Raw genomic sequence first — 25,825 nt, 5'->3', positions numbered from 1 at the left:
TTTTTCCCCCACCCTGCGAAGCTTCTCAAGAAATAAAACACTCTCATTCCACATTGGGATGCAACCAAGACCTGTTAACGATTTCCATGAAAAAAAAAAAAAAAGAGAGAGAGGAGAACAGAAGCCCACCTCATAATGACTAATGAACAATCACAAGGGCATTCTGTTGGGATTCTGGAAATCCACATTCAAATCCATGTTCTGCTTAATTTAAGCCATGGACTTGAACTTCAGTCTCTCACATCCATGTTTTGATGATGCTGGAGATGGTCTCTAATTGGATGGGGACAGCCTGAGATTCAGGTCCCTGGTATGAATCAGTGAAAGCAGTCTTGCACCTAGGCCTCAGAGGCTGCTGCCATAGCTATTGTGCAGTTAGGTAATGTAGGTTGCATCTTTCCCAAAAAGCCTTCGTTTCATCCTGATGTGGAATAGGAACATTTTTGAACTCCTGAAATTTTCACCAGGCAGGAAAATTGTTTCCCACCCACTTCTCACTTGAACCTGGATGTTGATGATCCTTATGTCCTCACTTTCCTGTTTGGCCTACAGCCATGGTTCAGCTCTCCTGCTCCCCAAAAGGTTTGCTTCTCTGCTATCCCCTGGTGGATGTCTGTCCATCAGCTCAAGCTCTACTTGGCTAAACTAGAATTCCTAAACTTTCTCCCAAGATCTCCCTCACCTTCTTTTTTGAAGGCTATGGACAACATTACCATCCTGCTTGGCCACCTGGAAGCTGTCTGTCATCTTAGATTCAGTCCTCTCTTCAGGTCATCCCTAAATTTTGCCAGTTTTTTCCTACATAACATTTTTAAGATATAGCCAGCTGCAACTCTTGTCCAAGCTCTCATCATACATCTCGGTTATTGCAACAGCTCTCTCTCTCAGCCCTGACTAATGCCATCCTGCCCTGTTCATAGCATCCAGCATGCTTCTGCAGAGATCATTTTTCCTGTTTTTCTGACCTTGTTACTACTTTTTACTTATCCCTTCACTATTTCCTCTTCCTCCATCAGATCAAATATAAATTACCTGTCTTTGCTTCCCAACCATGCCTTCTCTCATCTCTCCGTCACTATCAGAAAGTTGCCTCTGGTCAGCCCAGGAGAACAGCTTCCATCATCTGCATTTTAGATTATCCAACAAGCACCTTTATCCTTTCTATGGCACTGCTCATGCTTGGGAGGAAGTCCCATAAGCACCCACAAAGCTACCTCGTTATCCTCCTTCAAAGCTCTCATTAAAATTCTTTTTGCCAATGGTTATGGAGAAGTTGGGCAGCTGCTATGCTGAGAGCGGTGCCTCATGCTGACCAACACTCTCGTTGTTCCTTTATGTTCCCCCATCTGCCGGCTGTGTCCTGTCTTATATGTAGATTGTCAGGTCTTTGGAGCAAGAGCCATCCTTGTATTCTGTGTTTTTACATTACCAACCACAATGGGGTTCTTGAATAAAGCTTCTAGGTACCACATTAATAATACTAATAGTCAGCTTGCATTACCATCAGTTATAATGAGAAGTATGGAGCACCTATTATTTTATGAATACATCTTCGTTGTCTTTGTTCATATCTAGCCTAGTGAAGAGGATTATTCAAATACTGTTATTAATGTAGCTCAGTTGATGTATACAAAAAAAAAAAAGGCTTAGTTTTAGGACTTAAACCCAAGGACCTCCAGTAAAAACTAGTTTTCCTTGCAATCTTGAGGCAATCTAAACCATGAGTGATAGTGATAAAATAGTAATGGATACACAACAGCAGTCATTAAGAGGGCACATTTGAGGAGATACTTATGCAGAAGAAAAAAATGTAATTTATTTAAAGCACTCCAAAAATCCATAATTTTGCCAGAAGGAATTATTACCAAAAGGATGGATTTTCGTTCATTTAGTGGAAGTATTGAAGTTTCCCAATACACTGATCTTTTATGAAGTTAAAAAGATTCTGCTGTCACACTGAAAAGGGTTTTGGTGGTTTTAGAGGACCGTAGCATATGAAGACAGCTCTAGCAACATTTGTTCTCTAGCTACTTAAAAAAAACCCAACAGAATGAGCAAACAGGTTGAAAGAAGTGGTAAAAGTATCTTTCATGAATTAGTTACTCAACACATTTATCTCCCTTATGAATAACTATTTTTGATAATTTACTTATAATAGATGAACAAATATCCATTTGGACTGTACATAAACTAATCACTTAACTATCTCACCATTTGTTATTCATGATTTCAAGTCTAGTCACTTAAATCCGGTGATATCATTTCCAATTCCTTACTGGGTGAGTTGAAATTTCAGGAGAATAAGAAATGGTAAATGGATTCCGTTTTCTTCCTAAGTTAATGTATTTCTCCACTTTTAGTTAAAGGAATGAAGAATAGGCAACCCCGGATAACTGTGTAAGCAAAAATTTTTTACATGAATTTTCATAGACAGTGAATGTAAAGGTGTAGGGCATAATCTAACCAAATGGCCTTTTGGCATTGCCTCTACTCTGTCACCTCAGTTGGTGATACGTTCAAAGTCACAAATCCTGGGTTCTGTTCTTCACTTTGCAGCTGACTTGTTGATACTTTAGGTGAGTTATGCAATTAATTTGTCTCTGAACTTATCAGCTGTAGGACAATACTCATCAGAGGCTTCTTCTGTAGGTAAGTTTTGTTGTTGCAGATAATCCTGAGGCACAGCTCTCAAGCTTGGTTTGGGACTGAAGCACATATGCCTCAGTAAAGGCAGCTCCTCTCTTTACTTTTCACTGCCACTATGATAACCACCTGAGAGACAAATCACTTCAGAGTGATTATCACAGGCCACACTTTAATCATTACATGTGCAGGTCTGCATAAAATATTTATTTTAATTATAGTCTTGTCCCTGTAGACCTAATTATCATTAGTTATATTTTCCGATATGATTTTCTTTGTAATCAGCTCTGCAAAGGCTACAGTTACTAACTTAAAACCCTCTGTGATTACAGTAAACATTGGCAGATCAATAATCATTATATTTTGATTTTTTTTTCCCCAGCACAGACTTCCTGGGCACAAAGGAGGCATCTTTGCTACTGATGGCAATGTTCCTGTTAGCCGTATTTTATCATGGCCAACAAGTAAGCCCAACCTTTACTTTAACTGTTCACTTTACAACTTGTAATTGCAAGACATGGCAATAATTACTTTCAAAATATCAGCTGCCATTTGAAGCAAATATTTTTTATCCAGTTGAGCATCTGACCTTTAATAATTTAATTAGCCATAAGCAAATGCTGATTAAAGAAGGCTCTCTACATAGATTTTGTGATTCTTAAGAACCACATTACAAAGCTGTTAATAGAATGAGAAAGAATAAATGTGAAATCATCCATCTTAGGATCATATATGGCTCTCATTAACATGGTATATAAATGCTTCACTGTCTGTGTAACAGCCTTGTGGGATAGGGAAGTACTGGGATCTTCAACTTACAGATAAGGAAGAAGCACTGCAGAGATGCCAAATAACTTGGCCACAGTCACGTTGTCCATGATAGGGCAGGAACTTGAATACAGGTCCCCCCATCTCCTATGCTGGAACCCTTCTTCCCCTGGTACAGCCTTCCTACCTGGGATGCCTTTGAATTTCATAATTTTGGATAAATTGGACCAGAACCTGAACCCCTCCCTACTTGTGGATCTTGTAAGCCCCTAACCTTATCCAAGTGTTGGAAAGCCAGCCCAGGGATATGTCCATCTCTAATGAAGTACAAACTTCTCAGGGTTGTACAAGAGGAATTTCCCAGGACAGTGCACGCCTGTAAAGAAAATATCCAGGTAACGTTACCTGATCTCTTTTGTGAATAAACACTAGAAGACCAAGCCCCTAGCGCTGCCCTAGCTAGGCAGGGTTAACTTTTGGTGTAGAGTTCATTAGAGCTGCACTGGGACAGTGTGGAGGACCAGGGCTTCAGGGGAAACAGGTAGGGCTTATCTATAAAGATTCAAGAAATGCCACCAAAAAAGCACCCTCCAGCTCTTGGCTCCCGCTTTCCTAATGCCAGTTCTGAACACCCTCCAACCCTTGGCTCCTGCTGTACTCATGCCAGTCCTGGAAAGGAGGCAATGCATCTGTGCCTCCCTGACTTCTGTGGAGCCTTCTGTGTGGGTGGCTCTGTTTGTCATGGCACGGTGTCATGTTCTCCGTGGGGGATACCCCGGTACTCGCCTGCCACATCTGGGGTGTTCTGTTTAGTAGTAGGGTTTCCTTCTGTCATGGGGAACACTCCAGGCATCGTCACTAGTGGGCTTTCCTGAAGCTCCACCTCCCCTACACCCTAGCCATGTACCAGCCTATCAGTGCCACCAAACAATGGGTGATTCAGCCTTGCTTCAATGTGGTTTCCTCCTCCCTCTCTGGCCCCTAGAGCTCACAATAGTCTTTTTTCCCCCACCACTCAGGTTTGCCCAGGATGGGGTGATGGCCTTACTGGTGGGCCTAGCCTCTCTGTGTTGAGCTCTTTTGAGTGGCCCCAGCCCATTCAGCCTCAGCGTCTGCCTTATGGCCTCCCCTCTGACCCTGGAGGGGGCTTTTGGGGTAACTAAAGTTTAACTAAAGAACCAAAAGTCCATGGAGGGGCCTCTACCCACTCCTCATTCACATGTCCTGCATCTACCAGTTTCACCATCCCTTGGTGTCCTCCCCCTGGCCAACTCCCTCACTATCCAGGATGGTGTGGCCCTTTAAATCTGGCCTTGGACCCTCCAGCTGGGTCCCTCTTCAGCCCCCTCCCCCTTGGCTGTGTCCGGGGCCTCCATCCATCCCGGTGCACCCCTGCTACACTCTCCCCCACCGCCTTCCCGCCTGCTGACCGGTGTTCCCCTATGACATCATCAGTATGCACTGGTCCCAGCCACAGAGAAAAGCGGCTGGTGAACCGCGCGGGCACTCCATCCCTCTGGGGCTCGTCCAGCCCGGCTGTGCCTGCAAGTAAATTTGCCCTGTTCTCAGGGCTTTTCTTCTCAGCATCGCAATGTGTTGTCTCTGCCGCAACCTGCACTGGGGAAGGGGTCTCCTGCCCCCTTCTCATCGCCCTGGGACAGCATCCATCTTAGACTAGCCCTGAGCACATACCAGTGAACTTGTCCGAAAGTGGTACTGGGTGCGCACTCAGGGTCACTCCACAGTGGCCTCATTTCTAGGATTTACTACCTGGAGCAAGAGCGCACTGGACACATCATGACTGCACTGCTGGATGAGTCAGCAGACTGTGTTTCTACTCATGCTCCTAAGGTCCAACAAGCCCTTAGATATTTCATTTCAGTGCAGTGCATCCCCAGCCAGGCTGGTGGGGGCAGGTATAATTTGCCACAGCTCTTAAAGGCTGCAGTGTATTCTTTTCTGCAGGTGAGGAAAGCACCACTCTGGCTGCTTTTAATCTGAGTCCAGAGAGTTGCTTCCAGGAAGAAGCAACTTGGCACTGGAGCCCATGATTCTGGCCGGCCCCATGGAGAATCAAGTCAAGGCACTCCCGGTCCAGTGCAACCATGGCACAAACAGAGCTCTAACTTGCATTCTAAAACAAGCATTTTATAGGGGTTGTGTGCACAAGAGAAGCAAAATACAGAAGTCCCTACTGCAGGGGGAAATACTCTCCTTGGTTATACTATCAATGGTATATCACTGAGCTCCCTACATACTGCAGATACTTCCTGTAGTGAAATTGGCCTTCTTCTAGGAAGATTTACTAGTCAGAGTTAAGACAAGATGAAGGACCTTCCATATCATGACAGTTATCCTTTTTCCATGTTTTATACAGCCTAGCAAAGTTTTATTTAAATCTACGACCTTATTTTGCACATCCAGGATTTTATGTTAAAATCTTGATAAAAATCTAAATCGAGTGAAGCTGTCTAGTCACAGGAAGTTGGTGTTCTCTTTCAAATCCATCTGCATTGTAGCCAAGAAGTCTAGAGAATCTGTCATGCTATACCTCTAATTACAAATAGTTCCATTAGCAGTGTGCAACAGCCATCTAAACCAGATATTTTCCATGCTAGCAACTCCATTTAACATAAAAAATAACTTGAAAATCATATTCTAAAAGTATTAAGTTTGGTTTTCATTTGCAAAAATGCTCTGCCCTCTCCCCACCAGCCATCACATACAAAACAAGGTATTTTAGCCTTTCAGATCTATTCTTTGCTGAAGTGTTTAGCTCACAAAAAAAATTAGAAGTCACAAATGGCATAAATGTATAAAAATCCTTTAAAACTCACCAAAAATATAATGCTGTAAATGTATTTCTCTAGGAAATGCTCTCAGGTACTTACTCCCTGAATAATGCATCCTGTAATGTTAAATTTAACACATTTCCTGTGCTGCTAAACTGAGGTTTTTATTAACCATGAGCAGATACCAAACAGCCTACAGCTGAACTAAGTTCACTTATTACTCCACCTCAATTAGGCCTAACAGGAGTCCTTATAAAGCTGAGGCCACTCACTGTTGCTGTTTCTTTAGTTCGTGGAAGATTTTACTATTGTAGGCTAGATTCATTTTTGGTTGCTAGTGGCTGGCTTTGAGCAAGTGTCTCTAGATAGCTTTTCATGAGTACATGTAGTAAACTCTGTATTAGATACATTTGTATACATACACAGACATAGGAAGGAAATCCTGTACTAATAAATAATTGTGATTTAAAATGCCCTGCAGTATGGAGAAAGTGCATGCCTATCTTTTAACACAGTATATGTTGCTGTAGAATACACTGATAAGAAAAGACTTTTGTTAAGGTTGAAGGAAACTGTACCCTGAACGATTCATGACTGCAGGGTAGTATGACTGCATTGTAGTAATAACTGTAGCTTGTGTACCAGTAGCATGCCATCATACTCAATCAAGGTAGCAAGAGGCTTAGCAAAGGATGTAAAATATAATTGAGAAGCAGAATAAACTAACCTGTGAATTTGCTGGGTAGATATACCTACACTAACAAGAGCATATGCATACATACGGACTAATGGCCAGTCATTCAGCTGTATTTCCCATCCTCCCACTTCTGAAACATCCATGTTCCTGGAGCATAGCCTGTAATTAATTGCAGGGAGGAACATTGTTTGGAAGCAAAAGCGAAAGAAAGACAGGATGTGAGGAAAGGAAAAAAACGGAGATCATCTCAGACGCCAGAGAGCATGGAAAACTGAGGGAAAAGGAGAGAGGTCTTCAAATGCAGGATGGTGTAGCAACCCACCCCCACCCCCCATTATAAGAGTGCAGGGTAATTCTCTAGGAACGGGTGCTTCCCCACTGGGTCTTTCCACTGCTCAAGGGTAAGTCGTAGGCCTGAGACCAAGAGTGCAGCGAGAAGGGAGAGAAAACTTTGCAAGTGCCCTGTCTTTAGCATGTGTTTAACTCCATGATGCCATTGCTTCCTCTGGGGAAAGAGCATGCTCAAGAGATGTCATTCCTAAATGCCTCCTCACAAAACTAAACTCAAGTTGAAATATTCTGAGTTGAACTATGTGCTTTAGTGCCCTATGCTTTCACTACGCGTGGTGTTTTATCTCCTGGGTGATATCCCTGTTCCTTTGGGCTATTGGGCTTTCCCTGAATATACCTATTCTCTTTTCTTTACTTGCTATTGAACATAGCCCTGATTCTAGGAATGGCACGGCAGGACCAGAAAGCCAGAAGGGCTGTGATGCAGGTCTTGAAATTAGTGTTTTCTATTGACACCGCAGCGTGGCCATTCCAGTTGCTCACAGATGAGAATGACCTGCATTTCTAGTTATTTTAAAAATCTGTGTTGCTTTGATAAGGGAGCTTTCATTAAAAATGTCCCTTTGTAAACTATTCATAGAGCCTGCTTTAAACCCTAAAGTGACATACGGTCATCCCTGGGGTAAAATACCGGAAGAAGTTGTTTGCCAGGAAAACAAAGAAAGAACACAGAATTTGAGTGGCAAGTGTAAAAATTATTCAACATGGTTTGGGGCCTACATATAAAGATTAGCTACTGAGCTTCTGGGCTGTATTCAGAGTCCCATTTTTAAATGATCCCAGCATTGGTAATTATTTTCCACCAGGGCTAAATTTTTGTATACTGGGGTTTTTTTGTTTTGTTTTGTTCTCTTTTTTTTTTTTATTTGTTTTCATTCTATTGTATAAAATAAAAGTACCAAATTATGGCTCAGAACTTGCCTGCAGTTCTCTTCACGCAGTGATCTGACGTATTCATGCCTTTTCCATCTTCACATAGAGGATACAGGTTTCTTCATCCTGCTAGGGCACAAAAAGTGAATCAGGATCTTGTATTCTCCTGTCCCGTAATGCAAGGACAAGGGGTCAGTCAAAGAGGTTGAAAGAAGGCAGATGAAAAGCTAATGAAAAGAAATACTTTTTCCAACAGGGCCTGATTAGCTTATGGGACTCCTTGACACAAGCTACAACAGAGACTGAAAGTGAAGCAAGGTACAAAAAGAGATTAGACATTTGTATCATGGACAACAACAGCCAGTCATAAAAAACCTAAAAAAAAAACTATTGCAAAAATAAAAAACAAGTTTTGGAGAGTCTGTCTGTGCTTTATGTTTCAAAGGTTAAACCTATTTCTAGCTTTTGGGAGTTAGTAGAGACCCCCATCCCTGGGGTTAAGTCAGGGATGGCTAATCTGAAGCATGAGCGCCACAAGTGGCATGAACAGCCACTGTTTGTAGCACGCAACAGATAAGGGAAAGGACAGACAGCATAGCAGCAGGCAGGGCAGGAAGAAGAAGGGAGAGCTGGAAATCAGGCAGGGAGAACAAGACAGGAAACAGAAAGCAGAGCAGGAGATCGGGCAGAGAGCACAGAGTAGGGAACAGAAAGCGCAGCAAACGATTGGGGAGCAGAAGGGGCTTGGGATGGCACTTGGAGAGGGCGCAGGGCTAAATGGTGGCATCCCTGCCAAAAGTTGGCTCCTGCTGAGTTAGGTTATCCTGTGCCACAGCTCCTGTTGACATGATACTAGACTGGATGAACCACCAGGCAGATGCAGTTTCAGTACCTCGTTCTCCCTTCCGCACCAATTTATTCTTTAACACACCTGCCAAGTGTCTTGTCTGCTCTGCTCCCAGATATTTCTAGTGATGAAACCCTTGGCTGTGTTTGCTGGCAAGTCATTTGACTGACCTCACAGTTAAAAAATGTGTTTGTTTGCTTATTGAATGTGTTCCCATTCCAGTGGTTGGGCTGCTGCTTGTTGTCTTATCATCCCAAACATCAGAAATTGTTCTTTTCCTTCTCTTGTGTTACCTTTCAAGCATCCATATATAGGCATAGCCCCATTATTTTCAATACCCCCATAGTTTAATCAGGCACCTGTCCTGAAGCCCTAAAAGAATTTAAGCAACTTCATCATCTTCCTTCCAATACCTCATTAAAAATCTCCTTGAATGTGACAGGTATAAAAAAACTTGACAAACCCGATGCAGCCTATGTGCAGATATCCCCACTAATGAGGCAGCTGGCATTGTTTCCTTGAGTTGCTCCTGTCTGAATCCATCTCTTGCCTCTTTTCTAATATGTACATTGTACGCTGCTTATTCTGTCTCTGTACCGCCCCTAACACAAGCGGGGCATGGCCCATGACTGGAGTCCTAAGCGCTCATACAATTGAAATAGGAAATTGAGTTTTGCAGACCTTGGAAGCAGAACACGATGCCCTGTGAGCCACAGAGGCACAAGTTAATCTCCCACTAGTCAACCTAAGACTTCAAAAGGATATGCCTGCTTGCCCTGGCAGAAGCATCTCACTTCCATCATTACAAACTTGAAAGCCCTCCTTGAAGCATGTTGAGCTTTTAAACTTGCTTTTGCTGAGAGAAGGACACTTATCATTGAGAGGTAAATTACCTCTCCCTCTAGAGTATCCTGACTCACCTTCATTTTGCTTTTGTGTGCAATTCATTTAATCTGAAAACAGTTATAAAGAAGAGAGCATATGTTCTGATTTTCAGGAGTGAGAAGCAGATGATATTAACTTAACATCCTTGCCTGCTACTTGATCTCATGCCTGACTCCATAATGTCATCCTATAACAAATGCAGAGGTGTTTCGAGGGAAAATAACTTACTGACATTTCCCAGCCACTGAATACGAGATAGTGAGATGACAGGCATTATTAAGCCCTAGATTCCTTTGAGATTCTTGCAGTATGTAGCAAAATGCTGATTTTTTTTTTTGGGGACAATGAAAGCAAATTATTTAGGAGTCAAAGTGCCATTGTCTACAGCACTGAAATAATTTAGATACTAGTGACAGGTTTCCATGATGACAACACGATGTCAAGGCTTCTTTTGTCAGGTTTTAACGTTTGCCTTTCTTGGTACTCACAGCTGGAATACACAGCCAGGCTGGACTTTTTGTGGCGTGTTCAAGCAAAAGAAGAAATCAATGAAATGAAGGAGTTAAGGGAGCACAATGAAAATATGCTACGAAATATTCTACCAAGTCACGTTGCCCGTCACTTCTTGGAGAAGGATCGAGATAATGAAGTATGTATCAGTTTTGTTTGTGATATTTTTTTCCTAACAGTTAAAAAAAAAGGCAGGGGAGGGGAGGTCCTTTGGGAGGTTGCTAGAATTATGGAGTTATGGCTTATATTTGGCACTTATGACATGCAGATAACCTCAATGTTACAAAGTCCAGTAGTCAAAAGATGGGAAAAACTAGAATTAATTAAATACCTTTGCAACCTTAACCTCATCCTCTGCTTCATGTGCATTGTCACAGGCTTGCCTAACAGCATCACACAAGAAATCTGTGCTACTGCTAGGAACTAAACTCAGATCTCCCAGGTCCTTTTTTAATTGTCCACCTTGTGCAATAAATAAAACATGACCTGGTTAGAACAAGCAGCATGTGGTCACCTAATTCAAGAATGCATCACAATGAGTGTGAATTAAATTAATAAGTATATATTAAACATAAGGTTTAATTAGAGAGGGAGTTGCACTGGACAAGTTTTTCAAACACAGCAAGAAGGTAATAAAAGCTGCTGGTCCTGGGTGCCTCAGATTCTTGATGCGGATCTCAAAAGACAAGGGACGAAAGAAATACCAACATGTATTTTTGAAAGTGTCATGATCGTGAATAAGTTAAATGCTCAAAAATAGCATTCATAAGGACCAAGCTGAGTATGTTCTACAGTAAAACAAAAATAGGATTTGGCTATCTAGCCAGTTTTTTAACTGCCTTGCAAGAACCAGTTTCTGGATTCAAGAGTCCAGCAACAAGAAGGCTATTTATGTTATAGTGGAATGCGTTTCTGACTCCTCTTTTTTGGAAATAGAGATAGAAAACGACAGGAAGTCATTTTGTTCAAAAATATGTGTTTAAAATATAGCTAGGAAAGTGTTACACAGGAAGGTGCTACCTGTTGAAGAATTTCATACACTGCAAAAATTCAACTGCTAGGAAAAACAAGTGTTGGGAAACAACTGCTAGGAAAAACAAGTTGTTCAGCAAAATGTGTGTGCACATGTGTATGTACGCAACGGAGAAAACAAAGATAAAGCACCTGAAGAATTATCTAAACTCCACTTTAAGTCAATGGTGTTCTGTCACCTTTATGCTGTGGGTTCTGGGAGAATATGGGCTCCATCCTACTCCATCACTGAGATAAAAAACACACATTCATAGTCAATACTAGAATAATTTTCAGTGGAAGCATTGAGAGTAAATGCCCAATGGGTCAGTGCCGATGTATTCAATAGACTTGAAATTGTATTCTCAGCCACCACCTCTGCTTCTTTTGTAAGGCAATTTCCTGGAGTGATTATACTTGGGAAGGATTTATGAATGAGCTGGCTGGCATTAACGTCTGGCAGATTTCAGTACAGTCAATCCTGTAATTCATGCCTGACTATTAAGTTAATTCCCCATGCTCTCAAAAAATGAATTCTCAAAAGTGTACTGTAAGCATTTTTTCTTGGATTTATTATTTCTGCCTTGATGCTGCCTGCCAAAAATAGAAAGACCAAGCAGCCAAAGATTCAGCTGATTAGGTTTTATATGCAGGACTTAGGGAGAGAATATACGTGTGTATGTGTATGCACGCTCATTCATTCACATGCTCTCAACACTGACAATTAGGAAACTAATTAAGTAATAAGTGAACTCGTATATGCAAAACAGGAAGTTCTGGCCTCTGCAGTAGGTTCACTTGTTTTTGCAGAAGCACAGAAGAGGTTGGGGGAAGGAAAAGTCAGCTGTGCTCCTGAGACTTAGTGTATTACAGACATTAATGAATTTAATACTCTCTAAGATTTTAAGATCCTTAGCCCTGTGTTTTGTTTTTTTAATCGATGAGTAAACTGCTGAACAGACAGGATAAGAGGTTTGCTCAGACCGTAGACCAAGTCAGTAGAATAAATAATAACAGAAATAAAGAATCCTGATTCCAGACCTCTTGCCTGTCAGACAACACCATTTCACAAATGAGGTCATCAGTCTATCAGACAAAGATATAGCATGTTCCAGTTTCTGGAACAAACACAAAATGAAATACATTCATAATAGAACCAAGGTGCAAATTTTTTAATGTTGCAACAAATCATAGAAAATGAGGGTTGGCAGGGACCTCAGGAGGTCACACCTAGTCCAAGCCTCGGCTCAAAGCAGGACCAGCCCCAACTAGATCATGCCAGCCAAGGCTTTGTCTACCCAGGTCTTAAAAACCTCCAGGAATGGAGATGCCACAACAACCTCTCTGGGTAACCTGTCCCAGTGCTTTACTACCCTCCCCCTGAGAGAGTTTTTCCTAATATCTAACGTAAACTTTCTTTGCTGCAACTTGAGACCGTTGCTCCCTAATAACCAGTAGGCCTGTGCAAGTCGGCAGCGGTCTGATCCGGCTTCGGATCCAGCTGCTTTGGATGGCTGCGATGAGATCGGGACCTCGAGACCAGGTTTGCACCTCCATCCGGCCAAAGCTTTGGAGCCACCTCAGACATCCAGCGATAGGGTATAATGGGGAATCAATGAAGTATCTATAACTTTGTTGTTTGTTGTCCGATTTGGATGAAATTTGCAGAGATGGAGAGCATAAAATCTGCCAAGTTTCAAGAAGATCAGTGCAGGGGTTTGGGGGGAACTGTACCCCAAATTGTTGAAAGCCAAACTCATGTCACAGCTGTGTGTTACAACACAGGGGATGAAAACTGCAGGGATGGTAGCTCTTACTGAAGCCACAAAACCTGCTGAGTTTCAAGGAGATCGGTGCAGGTGTCTGGGGGGAACTGCACCCCAAGCTGCAGACAAGCAAAACTGGTGCCATGGGTGACACTGCGCATGCTAAAGCACAGCGGGGTGACAGCTGCAGGGATGGTGGCCCCTGCTGTGACGCCTGCCAGCTATCAAGGAGATGGGTGCAGGGGGAAATCTGGAGCCCTGCACCCCTAGCTGCTGACGGGCAAAACTGGTGCCAAGACTGTGTCCGTCTTGGAGCAGTTGATTGTCTGTATTGAGTCTTTCCTCTCCTTAGCCTGGCTTTGTAGGTGCTAATTGCTGCTCATTTGGTAGTTATGTAGTAGCTGGGTCCTGTGTATTGAGCTGGTCCCTGAGTCCCTGGTCCCTGAGTGAATCATGAGTGATTGATGGGTAACTGGGAACACAGCAGCTCAGCCCCGTCCCGCCCCAGGACAAACACAGTCAGTCCCACAGCACCCATGGCACCAGTTTTTCTTGTCTGCAGCTTGAGGGGCAGGTCCCCCCCAAACCCCTGCACCAATTTTGAAATTTGGCATGCTTTGTGGCCTCAGCAACCGCTACCACTCCTGCAGCTTTGACGCTCCTGTGTTGTAATGTGACAGGAGTTTTGCCTTCAAAAATTTGGGGTACAGTTGCCCCAAAACCCCTGCACCTATCTTCTTGAAACATGGCAGGCTTTGTGGCATCGGTAAGAGCTACCACCCCTGCAGTTTTCACCCCACTATGTTGTAATGCCTAGATGTGACATGAGTTTGGCTTTCAAGAATTTGGAGTGCCATTGCCCTCAAACCCCTGCACCGGTCTTCTTGAAGCTTGGCAGGCTTCATCTACTACCCCTGAACATTTCATCCAAATTGAACAAAAACCAACAAAGTTATAGCTTTTTTATTGTTTCCTCATTATACCCTATGGCCGGATCTCCAAGGTGGCTCCAAAGCGCTTTGGAAAGCCAAATGAGGCCGGCACTTCCACCCGGACGTGTTGCTTCAGTCCCCAGAGCCTCCGAAGCTTCTCCAGATCTGAAGCTGTGTCCGAAGCCTCGCACAGCCCTATTAACCAGTTGACCCCCAGTTTGTACTGGTGCATGGGATTGCTCTGTCCTCAGTGTAGGACTTTGCAGTTGTCCTTGTTGAACCTCATGAGATTTCTTTTTGCCCAGTCCTCCAATTTGTCTTGGTCACACTGAATCCTGGCCCTACCCTTCAGCCTGGTTGTGGGAGATCATATCAAAAGCCTTGCTAAAGTCAAGGTATATCACATGCACTGCTCTCCCCACATCCACAGAGCCAGTCGTCTCACCATAGAAAGCAATCTACTTGAGCAAGCATGACTTGCCCTTGGTGAATCCATGCTGACTGTTCCTGATCACCTTCTTCTCCTCCAAGTGCTGAGAAATGAATTCCTTGAGGATCTGCTCCATGATTTTTCCAGGGATTGAGGTGACGCTGACCTGTCTGTAGTTTCCTGGATCCTCCTTCTTCCCTTTCTTAAAAATGGGCACTGTAATTGCCCTTTTCCAATCATCTGGGACCTCTCATAATTGCCACCAGTTTTCAAAGTTAATGGCCAATGGCTCTGCAGTCACATCAGCCAACTCCTTCAGCACCCTTGGGTTCACTGCATCCAGCCCCATGGACTTGTACATATCCAACTTTTCTAAATTGTACTTAACCTGTTCTTTCACCACTGTTGGCTGCTCACCTCATCCCCAAACTATGCTGCCCAGTGCAGTAGTTTGGGAGCTGACCTTGCCTGTGAAGACTGAGGTGGAAAAGGCATTGAGCACTTCAGCCTTTTCTGCATCCTCTGTCACTAGGTTGCCTCCTCCATTCAGTAAGAGACCCGCACTTTCCTCTTGCCATTGACATACTTGTAGAAATCATTCTTGTTACCCTTCATATCCCTTGCTCACTTCAACTCCAATTGTGCTTCAGCTCCAACTTGTGTCTGGATTTCATCCCTGCATGCTTGAGCAATATTCTTCTATTCCTCCATAGTTGTTGGTCCAAGTTTCCACTTTTTATTAGCTTCCTATTTGTATTTTAACTCACTGAAGAGTTCCCTGATAAGCCACGCTGGTATTCTGCCATACTTGCTAGTCTTCCTGCGCACTGGGATGGTTCATTTTTGCAACCTCAGTAAGGTTTCTTTAAAAGACAAAGAAACCTGGACTCTTGTTCTGGACTCTTTTCCCCCTCAGACTGGCCTCCCACAGGATCCTGCCCATCGTGGATCCTCCCTGGAGATCCTGCACAATGACCAAGAATTGTGGCAAATACCCTATCACCAGCAATTTCTAAATCCTTATCAGATTTTTGTACTAGAGAACTTCTTTAAAAAACAAAGGAATTAATTCAGAGATATCCCATGGTCTGTATTTTATGTAAAAGGTTAGACTAAATGTTCACGCTGGTCTCTTTGACCTCATAATCAGTAAATCTACACATATATTATCATTTCAAAGAAATCATGAGATTGGCTGAAAAATCATGAGCTCTTTATGTGGTATTCTTTTTATTGGCCTTTGAGTCTTTAGGGGTCAAGTTTTCAAATGTTTCTGGAAAGCTAGATATTTTCATTAGTATTTTTTTACAGTCACATAATTCCTGGAGCTTGGGCTTTAAGAAAAACTCCAAAATCTTGCATTTCAAGACAGAATTGAAAGTATTGGTGAGAGTTGGTGATCTCATTGAAAATCTATGTAGTCACTAATATGTAAGAAATGCCATATCTTCAACTCACTTCTACATAAATAAAATTACAGAAACAGGTGGTTATCTGCAGACAATTCACTTCTTATCCCTGGCCATCATGCCTAATGGTATAAATTTCCACTACAATTTATGTTTTTCCTCTGTTCCTTTAGGAATTGTACTCTCAGTCCTATGATGCTGTTGGTGTGATGTTTGCTTCCATCCCTGGTTTTGCTGACTTCTATTCTCAGACTGAAATGAATAACCAAGGAGTAGAGTGTCTGCGTTTGCTGAATGAAATTATTGCAGACTTTGATGAGGTAATGTGGGCTATCAGAGAGGGGACTCGATAGGATTTAAATAGCAAACACCTAAATCAGTAGGTATAACATTTGTACCAGCACAAATATTGACATTTTTATGCTATTTCTGGCTAGAAATTACTACAATTACTGTTTCGTCAAAATGTTCATGCTCCTGTACGGAGAATGCCAAACACTGATCTTAATTATGCCATTAAGGTGAAGAATAGAATCAATGGAGTTCCTTAGATCTTTACCTGTGTACTTGAAATTATCTCTTCTAATATGCCTGGATAAATAGATAGATATGGAATATATTGTGATGTGAAAGAGTAAGACAATGGAGGTATTTGCTACAAAAGAGTGGTCCATCTTGTATGAAATATAGATGTTTTTATGGACATAAGGAATATGAAAGCCAAAATAATGGTCAGAATCAGAACAAATACTCAGATTCATAGAGTCATCTTCTCCATCTTCTTGAAAGAAGGTGGTAGTTGAGGATTGAGAGGTTGTTCTGTTTGGATTAAGGATATTGTCTGATCAGTAGGTAGAATATAGTTTCATTAGTTGGAGTAAGCTTCTTGGTGAAAGTAGCTTGGGTTCACCTAGTTGGACTAAGCTGCTTGGTGAAAGTAGTGATTGCTGAGATATAGGTAGAAAAGAATGAGACGAGGATTTAAAGTGTAAAAGGGACAAATTTAGGTATCATCTCCATAGGAAAGATAAACAGGGCTGATTTCAGTGAGGAGGCCAAGGGGGCTAAGATATGCAAGAGGAAAAAAGTCCATCTAGCTCTGACCTCAAAAGTTTTGATGGCACAGAAGTAACCACTGCCAGTTGTGAGCAAGGAGCAGTTGGAGGGTAGAGTGAGAACAGGGAGCAAGCTGTTCAAAGTTATCACAGACTCTGCCATTCAATTAATAGGGATGCCAGAGCAGATGGTATTAAACCCTGCAGTGAGCTCAGGAAAAAAATGAAGAGAACTGAAAGGTGTCTGAGAACTGAGAAGATCTTTAATTTCATGAAGAAAGAGAGTTTAAGAACTGTGGAGTGGGTAGCAACTGGTCTGGAAGCTATCCCGTATAGAAGATTTCTACGTGGGAGCTGCAAAAGGGTTTCAGTAGGTTGTGAATGCCCAGCTCTTTCCATTTCACTAGACAGAAGAGGGTCTAGATTCCTGCTGGAGAGCCAGGGTCAGTTCCAGGATGGCAAAGCTTGAGAGCTCCTGGTCCAAGACATTGTTTTTTGGAAAAGCGACTTCAGAAGGTTCAGAAAAAAATCATCTCACCCCAGGATTTTGCTGAGGAAGGGAAGACTGGAGATAAGTTTGAGGCCTGATGAAGAAGAACATGGAGACAGGAATCTATTGCTGCCCTTTCCTGATCTTATGGGCGCCGAGGAAAGTCCCAAAGGATATTGAGTGGTTGCTGACTGCTGAGACCCTGTATCTGGGAGTCAGGAGGGGATGAAGTGATGAAGCCAGGAGGAGATGATTTGATTCCATATCGGGGAATGTAATCAATACACTGGGTCTGAGATCTTCAATGCCCTTAGACACCTGGGCCCCATGACAGCACCCACCACTCTAAGCTGGGTGCCTACACATGAGGAGAGTTCAGTACCTCAGTACCACAAAAGCCAGAGTGCTGTGCAAGGAGCTTTCCCAAGATAACCAATGGGAAATTCCAATTTTAAATCCCACTCTTCTCAGCATGGGCACCTTATTGAAGATCAAGGAGGGGTATATCCTTCCACTCAGGATTTCTCCACTGTCCTGGCAGGAGATGTCCCTGGATCCTAATTCCTAGAGCCAGTTCCCAAGTCCAGATAAAAGTGAGTGGCTTGGGCAATGGTTTAGTGAGCCATCTATATATAGTAACCCCTTCCCTTCAGATGTACTCTTGAGTAAGCCCTTTCTTTCAGAGATCAAGGATGGATATCACCTTTGATTCCATAGTGGTGGTGCCCCATTCCATCCGAGAGCTTGGTGGGGAGAGCTCTCACCCAGCCAGTGCAAGGCTTGGATTTAATTCCTTCCTTTGGCTAAGGAGACTCAAATCCACATCCTCGGCCTCCAAGGAGAGTGCCCTGGCCCCTAGGCAAAAAGTCAGACTTCCTCTCACTCTCCTCTTATAGCCAATGAGTCTTTTATTATTCTGCAATTTGGAATACCTTCAGTATCGTTATACAAACACCTCACAGCTCCTGACAAATTCACCCTCTGCTAGAAGTGTTATCTCCATTTTACAGATGGGAACCTGAGGCATAAACACTTCCAACGCAGTTCAGGAACAGAAATTGGGACCCATTTCTAAGTCAAGAACAGAGTCTTAATGACAACACCTCCCCACAGCCCAAGAGGGGAGAGTTAGTGGCATAGATTTTGACTTTGAGGTATTTACCAGTTGTAAGGTCTTGGAGAGAGAGATGGATCTGGGGAAAAGTTGCTAGATTACTACAGATAACAAGATTAAGGCTGCGTCTGCAGAACTGGTTGAAGGGGTACAAAAATTGCTGTGGTAAGGTAGGGAACATGACGGAGGACTAGGAGAACAGTCTGTCGTGTTTGCACATTCGGATGTAGCATAACAAAATTTCCAATACTGTTCCTTCATGGCAAGAACTGTCACTGCTAAGCCTCTGCACTGCCATTCCTGTAGGTATAAATATCTGATTTTATACCTCAGCTTTTGCCCAGCTGTCAGTACATTGCTATATTAATGGTTTTGTTTTTCTTTGATCTGATTAAAAACTTCATGGCTCAAAATTTAATGCAAAGTTTATGCCATGAATTAATTTTAAAAAAGCCTCATCATGCATGTAAGTGCAATTTTCACATTGCTATAGCAGTGATCATTAAAGACAGCCCTTTCACCAGGAACCTTAATGAAAATTCACATTCAGGTCCCTGACACCTACTTTCTAATTAATGAAGGCCTAATTAGGGACTGTATTTTGTCTCAGAAATCTTTAGCTGAATAATAGATAGGTTTGGGGTATGGGTATTAAATGTAATGATGTGGTCCCTTGACGGCTGCTAACCTACTTCTACTGTGGAATATATGAGTTCACTCCAGCTTGACTGTGGTCCATAGCCAAGTGGCTTTAAGTGAACAAGTAAAGAGATTTAATCCTCTTACATGGAGGATGCATACACAAACTTGGCTGCAAGGGGACAGAAGTCATTGTTTCCTATTTTCTGATGCAATATTTTAGAGCTGAAAGTCTTGGGGGAACATTTTCTTGTCAGTATTCATTTAAGGTGGAGGGTATCCATTCCCCTTGAGCTCCATGGTACTTCCTGCCAACATTTTAATACTGCCCCTTGTTTACAGCCTTGGCAGTATGCTGTGGCTGCAAAGCCTGAGAGTAGCACTGTCAGCTGTGGAAAAATATTGCTTTCTGGTGTTGCTTCAATGAAAGACGTTGGGAAACAATCACTTAGCTGTTAAGAGCCAGAAGACTGACTCAGAGAAATAGCCACTTCTTAGTCAACATGTCTGCATCCTGTGTGGAATCAGACTGGGAGCTGCTGACTACAGGGGTATTGACTGCAACTCCTTATTACTCCTTTTAGTCATATAGAGCCAGTGCATCTGAAAGCAAGACTGATTGTTTGGATGGTGCACCATCCGTAACTGTTAAAAGATTCTGCCAGTGCAGCATGCTTATCACTGGAGACGACATGTGAGCAAGGCAAAAAATACATCTTGACATTCAGTCTAGGCTGAGTTAGCATCCCCAGCAGGTGGAATGAAAAAAATCCCTGATGGAGTGAGGGAATGTCAGGTCTTTATTTAGGTTGCCATTTTCTCCCACTGGGGGGAAAAGTACCTTGTTTTTTTAATTGATATCCCCCCTGCACACAGGTGGGTTGATATTTTGGTGGCACATGGTTGGGTGATCTCAGAGAACCTTTGCTCTGTATCCTGCATTGCCTCATGGCCCACCAGTCTGACCTTCAGTAGCTGCTCTTAAAACTGTCAGGTTATGCAGGCCTCTGTCTAATGGAGCAAATTAGGAGGCTTTGAGTTCAGGAATGGCATAGGAGTCTTCTAGAGTGATACTGTGTCATTTTAGAACCCATTTGTCTGTGATTATTTATTCTGTATGTATGCACAGGGGTGCCGATAGGCATGTCATACATAGGCAAATAAATGTGGACACTGCCATCCCCGTTTTATAGCACCACTTTTCAGAACCTAAAATGAATATTCCAATAACTCAGTGTTTATATAACAGCAGCCCCCACAAACTGGGACCAGAGCCAAGCCCTGGTTGCTACAGATGATGTACAAAAGAATCACATATTGACACTGACATTTTTGCTGTTCTGAAAATTGCAGAACTTGGAGTCTTTTTTGAGATCTCTTTCTTTCTGTTTAAAGGGGTCTTGGTATCTTGGTGCTGATAGTACTGGTACTGGTGTTTTTAATAAGGACTTTCTACTTCATGAACCTTCCCCCACACTTCCCCTCCTCTTTACCTTGCAAGGATTTATGCTGTGTTCAACACTGATATGTTTTGCTGCCGCAAAGAAGATTATCATAGATTATGATTTAATGGCAGGGTCACACTTTCAGGCTTCACTGATTATTTTGCACTTGCAAAATATGTCCAGGTGCATGCAGATGGATACTACTGAAAACAATCTATCTATCTATCTATCTATCTATCCACATATATATATATATTGAGAGAGAGAGAGAGAGAGAGAGAGAGAGAGAGAGAGAGAGATCTCAACGTCAAGAAGGGTAAAGTGCTCCACCTCGGGACAAGAAACCCCCAACACACCTACAGGCTTGGTGGCACCAAACTGACTAGCACCAAGAATGAAAGGGACCTGGGGTAATCATAGACCACAGTATGAATACGAGCCGGCAGTGCAAATTTATAGTTCATAGTTTCATAATTGTTAGGAGCTGGAAGGGACCTTACAGATCATCAAGTCCTGCATGTGTGCAGGAAAGACTGCTGGGATCAAATGATCCCAGCAAGGTGGGTGTCAAGACATTTTTTGAAGATTGCTAGGGTGGATGACTGCATATGTATAGATTCATAGATTGTAAGTGCAGAAGGGACCTTGGAAGATCATAAATAGTTGAGAAAGCCCACTTGCATTCTTTGTATGTCACAGATGTCCCATTGATGTTGGATACATGACAAATGCAGAATCAGGAATCAGGATGCTGGTTACTTGTTAGGCAAATGGTAGATGTCAAAACTATGCCCTATTTTTTCTTGGAATTTGTTGAATGCATTAAGAATATTTTTTAAAACTTCCAAACAAAACACAAAAGATGATTCTGAACTGATTCTAAACATGGTTACTTCGTTATTACAGTCCACTCATGGAGAAAAACAAGGAAACTTTGTTTTAAGCATAAAATTAGGACTGTTACAAGAGCAGGCTCTGGGTGGTCTGGCCCAATAGTGAAGATCAGGAGTTAGAAGCAACCAAGACTGGGATCCCTGGTGATGAAGCAATGCAAAAACCAGGTTCCAAAAGGCAATAGCAAGAACAGAAAACCAAAAGGAAGGAACCAAAGTAAAAAAACAGAACAGGAGTCAAGAGCCAAAGCCAGGAACTGGGAACTGGGATATGACTTCACGAGCAAGGCAATAAGCACACTAGGAATCTGTGGGGCAGGCTGAAGTCCAAACATAGACTTCAATATGCAAAGCAGGCATCATATGGTATGCAGCCTGCCATGTGTCAACTGGCCAGTCAGACTCCATGGATCTGACAAGGATAGACTCGAGATATAAAGGAGGTTTAGAAATAACAAAAGACAAAATAGAAGATAATTTATAGAGAATTATCTCAAATCATCTATCAGTCAAACACTTTTTATCTTCTTCATAAAGGCATATTTTAGATACTTGTCAGGGATTCAAATTAGATTTACATATTGAAGGACTGAATAAATGAATGTCTCATGGCCAGATCATGGAGAGATGGCATCCAAGTTAGGGGGCAGACCCACCTCAGAGGGCTTGAGGTAGGAATCAAGCTGGGGACCAAGATACAGAAATTATGGTCAGCTCATTACCAGAGGGAAACAGCACATACAGAGCATGTTTGGGGAGGGAAACAGCACATACAGAGCTTTTGAAAACAGTTTGAAAAAAACAAAAATGGGTCAAGTTTTGGACTTTCCAACCTTGGAGGAGTGCCAAACACCATATGGCTTTATATTCCCTACATATGAGGCAGTTCAACATTCCATTAGAGACAGATGGTGTGGGATCCATAAATGAGACACAAAGCTTTCAAAACCCCAGATTCTCAGACTGATGTCCAATGTGATTAGCTCAGTGAAAGTGCATCTTTAATGTTATAGCTATGGTATGAGCCCTTCTTTGAAACAAGTAATCTCTTTAGATTTTAATCAATGCAAACCGCAGGCACATGAATAAGAAGTTGGCATCAGAGCATATAATACAGGGGTAAGGCTGTGTTAAAGTTTTGCCTGAAGTGGGCTGCATACACACATTCAAATGATCTGGGAGAATTATCCCAGACTCGTTTTCCTGATAAGAAACCTTACCTAGAGGCTTCTGAACAGACATTCAAATGCTGAGCCCATGAAGAGCAGACAGCTTGCAGTGCTGACAATGTGCAACCAGCGGGGGGGCCCTGTGTACGCATATAAGTGTCCTCTGCGGGCTCCCTCAGTCTGCCTGGAGACAGATGGCAATAGTGCATAGGGCCACCTTGTTTGGCTATCCCAGACTGCTCAGAGTCAGCCTGTGTCTCCTTTCTGCACAATGTGGAGATTGTGAAGGGGGCATGTTCTGCCCCCTGCTTGTCTGAAACAACCAGTGAGTGAAACACTTGTCTCCCTCAAAGGAGGGGCAGGAGCAAAGCATGCTGAGATGTTGGAGGGCTGTGCTGTGGTTTCTCTCAAAAGAGAATGTGGACAAAAGTTCAGTCACCCAAGGCAAACTGTCCAAGGAGTAATTTAACCTTAGTTGTTCTTGGGTTTCTTTTCCTGGAGTGGCCATTTTGCTCCAAGAGAAAAATCCTGAACTTCTCTCTGTATGCTTGTGGTTCCTCCTGGGAAAGCAGTGACTCTCCCAGGAGAAACAGAATGTCTATACTTGGCCATGGAGAGCACTCTGCTAGGATTTTAAGATTTAGAAACATTTTGGAGCAATTCCTCCACCTCCTCCCCCCATTTGTTTATGTTGTTTCATGTCTACAGCAATTATCTGAATGTATGTTAGACTTGAGTAGGTGTGTTTTGTACTATGCCTGATGGGATATACCAGTCAGGCCCACAGAGCATAGCAAAACTTTAAGTTAATTTTTCCAAAGAAGTCCAAGTGAATTCCATGCAGTCGATCAATTACAGAAGATGTTCTGCCAAATTAGACCTTCCTTACAATAAGCTGTGAGCATAATAAGTTTAGGTCTCTGTCCTTGTATAGTTTAACTCGAGATAACATTTTGCGTCAGGAACTACAGTAACGATATTGTGTTTCATTTGCTTTAGTTACTAGGTGAAGAGAGATTTCAAGACATAGAAAAAATTAAAACCATTGGCAGCACATATATGGCAGTATCAGGATTATCACCTGAAAAACAGGTAAGGAATGCTTGAAAACAAACAAAACCAAACAAGCAAAGATGTTGCTGTGATACAGCCCTGCAAAGTAAAGGATAGAAGTATCAATTTTAGCTGTTCAGTATGGTGGTATTTACTAAAAGAAAAGAGATAGTTTGATCTTCTAGCAGTTGCCAATCATGGTTCTTCTCGAAATGAATGACTATTTTATGCTCTGTAGAAGAAATAATGTGTCCTTTCCTCCGACTTAAATTATAGGGCCAAATTCTGTTTTCTGTCTCACTGATGCAGATTTGGAATAATTTCTTTTATATCAATAGAGTTACTCCAGATGTACAGAGGGCAATTCACTTTATGTAGTGTAAAAAAGGAGGGCAAGGAATAGACCCAGAGGAAAAGAGATGGAGACATAGAGAACACGTCCACACATGCAAGCACGTGCGCGTGCAGCAGCTCGAATAGGAGCAGCACAAATTTGTGCTGGAGATTTTTGCCTCAGTGCATGAGCCTGAGCATGCACTTGGTATGGGGTAAGTTGTGCCACTTGGGGCAAACTGACCCTGCCCTGCTCCTCCTGGATCTGCAGCAGGTCCAAGAGTGGGGATGGTGTCTTCCGGACTGCTTAAGATAATACCATTTTAACATTTAATCTATTTCAGGGTAGTTTTAGTATACAGGAAAGGACAGGTGTTTTGTAGCAGCAAAAAAGAGTAACTGAAGTTGAAGTTGAACTATAAGGGGTAACACAGGGTTTTGGCACCACTGTCTCAAACAGAATGGGTCTTGATTTGCCCTGAGATTTATAAGCATGTGTGCATCCCTCCTGTTAATGTCAATGGATTGAGCAGAACACATGTACTAAAGAACAGGCACCTGAAGAATGGTGCTAAGAATAAGATCAGTGTCTAAACAGGGTTATTTGATACTGTTTTCTGTGATAAAGATTAGAGTCACTGATCCATGAGTTCACGTCCCATTCTTTGTTCCTACATGATGAGTAGAGCCAGTCATTCACTGGGAATTTTTGGTGGTACTTATTCCAAATAACCAGGCCAGACTCTAAGCAGCCTTCACATTAGTGCCTCCTTTGGGGAATGAGTGCCCTTTCCCTTGAACAACAGCCCCTCCTCTTTTTTTCAGAAGACCCTCTCCCCTCCCGCACCAGTGCTCCTTCTCTGTGCTTCAATGACTACAAATGACCATAGAGGGTTGCAGCCTCTTCCACATGAATTTATTTCGTTCGCTAGAGAAGAGAGAACACCACTAGACAGAGGGAAACAAGGGTTTTTTTGTGGTATATTTTTTGGACTAACTTTATAGTGGGAAGAGTTATTAGACAAGCTTTTATGCCCAAAGTGATATTCAGGTTGGGAGAAGAAGAAAGTGTTGCCTAATCAAATAAATGCTAGCTTGTGTTAACTCCATATTCAAAAGACGTCACCAAAAAAAGCCTTCTTTCTCATACATTTCCTGGACCACTATGGTTACAACAGCACTCCAACCCTACCACCAATGGACAAACAGGCCACTTAGCCTTAAAATGAGGATTCTCTACATCAGTGGTCTCCAAACTTTTTTGATCACACACCCCATCAGTAAAAAAAATTTGAGCACGCACCCCCAATATATGTATATTTATATAAATAGAAGTTCTAATATTTTCTTCCCGCACCTCAATGGATCGTCTTGCGCACCCCACTTTGGAGACCACTGCTCTACATCATTAGGCACTGATGGCCTAGCTTGTCTAATTGTTCAAATCATTTGCCCGTTCCTAAACAGACCCTTCTGGGACTGGCACCTTTTCGGCACAGAATAAAGGTGCTGCTTCTGCAAAAGGGAATTCTCTCTCCTTTTTCCTTCCTCCGTTTCCTTCCTGCTTTCCCTTTGCTTTCCTGCCTTTTGCTCTTATGATCTTTCCTCCTAACCCACATTCTCTCTTTCCTATCCTCACTGCTGTAGCTGCTGTAGCTTTATCAATCTCCTGCCTATTCTCATTATTACCCATCAAATTCCTGATGTCAAACAAGACCTC

General features: G+C 42.5%; 1 protein-coding gene across 2 annotated transcripts in view; it reads left to right on the top strand.

Moving 5' to 3' along the window:
- ADCY8 (adenylate cyclase 8) overlaps positions 1 to 25,825 on the top strand; it is a 225,469-nt gene that overhangs the window by 192,133 nt on the left and 7,511 nt on the right. For both annotated transcript variants that reach the window (XM_019528169.1, XM_019528171.1), the window contains 4 exons: positions 3,026 to 3,107; positions 10,347 to 10,505; positions 16,088 to 16,234; positions 23,719 to 23,811. In XM_019528169.1, coding sequence (XP_019383714.1) covers positions 3,026 to 3,107; positions 10,347 to 10,505; positions 16,088 to 16,234; positions 23,719 to 23,811 — 481 coding nt within the window. The remainder of the gene's footprint in view (positions 1 to 3,025; positions 3,108 to 10,346; positions 10,506 to 16,087; positions 16,235 to 23,718; positions 23,812 to 25,825) is intronic.

The sequence above is a fragment of the Gavialis gangeticus genome, unplaced genomic scaffold (assembly GCF_001723915.1).
Source record: "Gavialis gangeticus isolate Ggan-Ray unplaced genomic scaffold, GavGan_comp1, whole genome shotgun sequence".
In the NCBI taxonomy this organism is placed as follows: domain Eukaryota; kingdom Metazoa; phylum Chordata; order Crocodylia; family Gavialidae; genus Gavialis; species Gavialis gangeticus.
The sequence above is the reverse complement of the archived record's forward strand: the minus strand, read 5'-3'. Positions and strand labels throughout refer to the sequence as shown.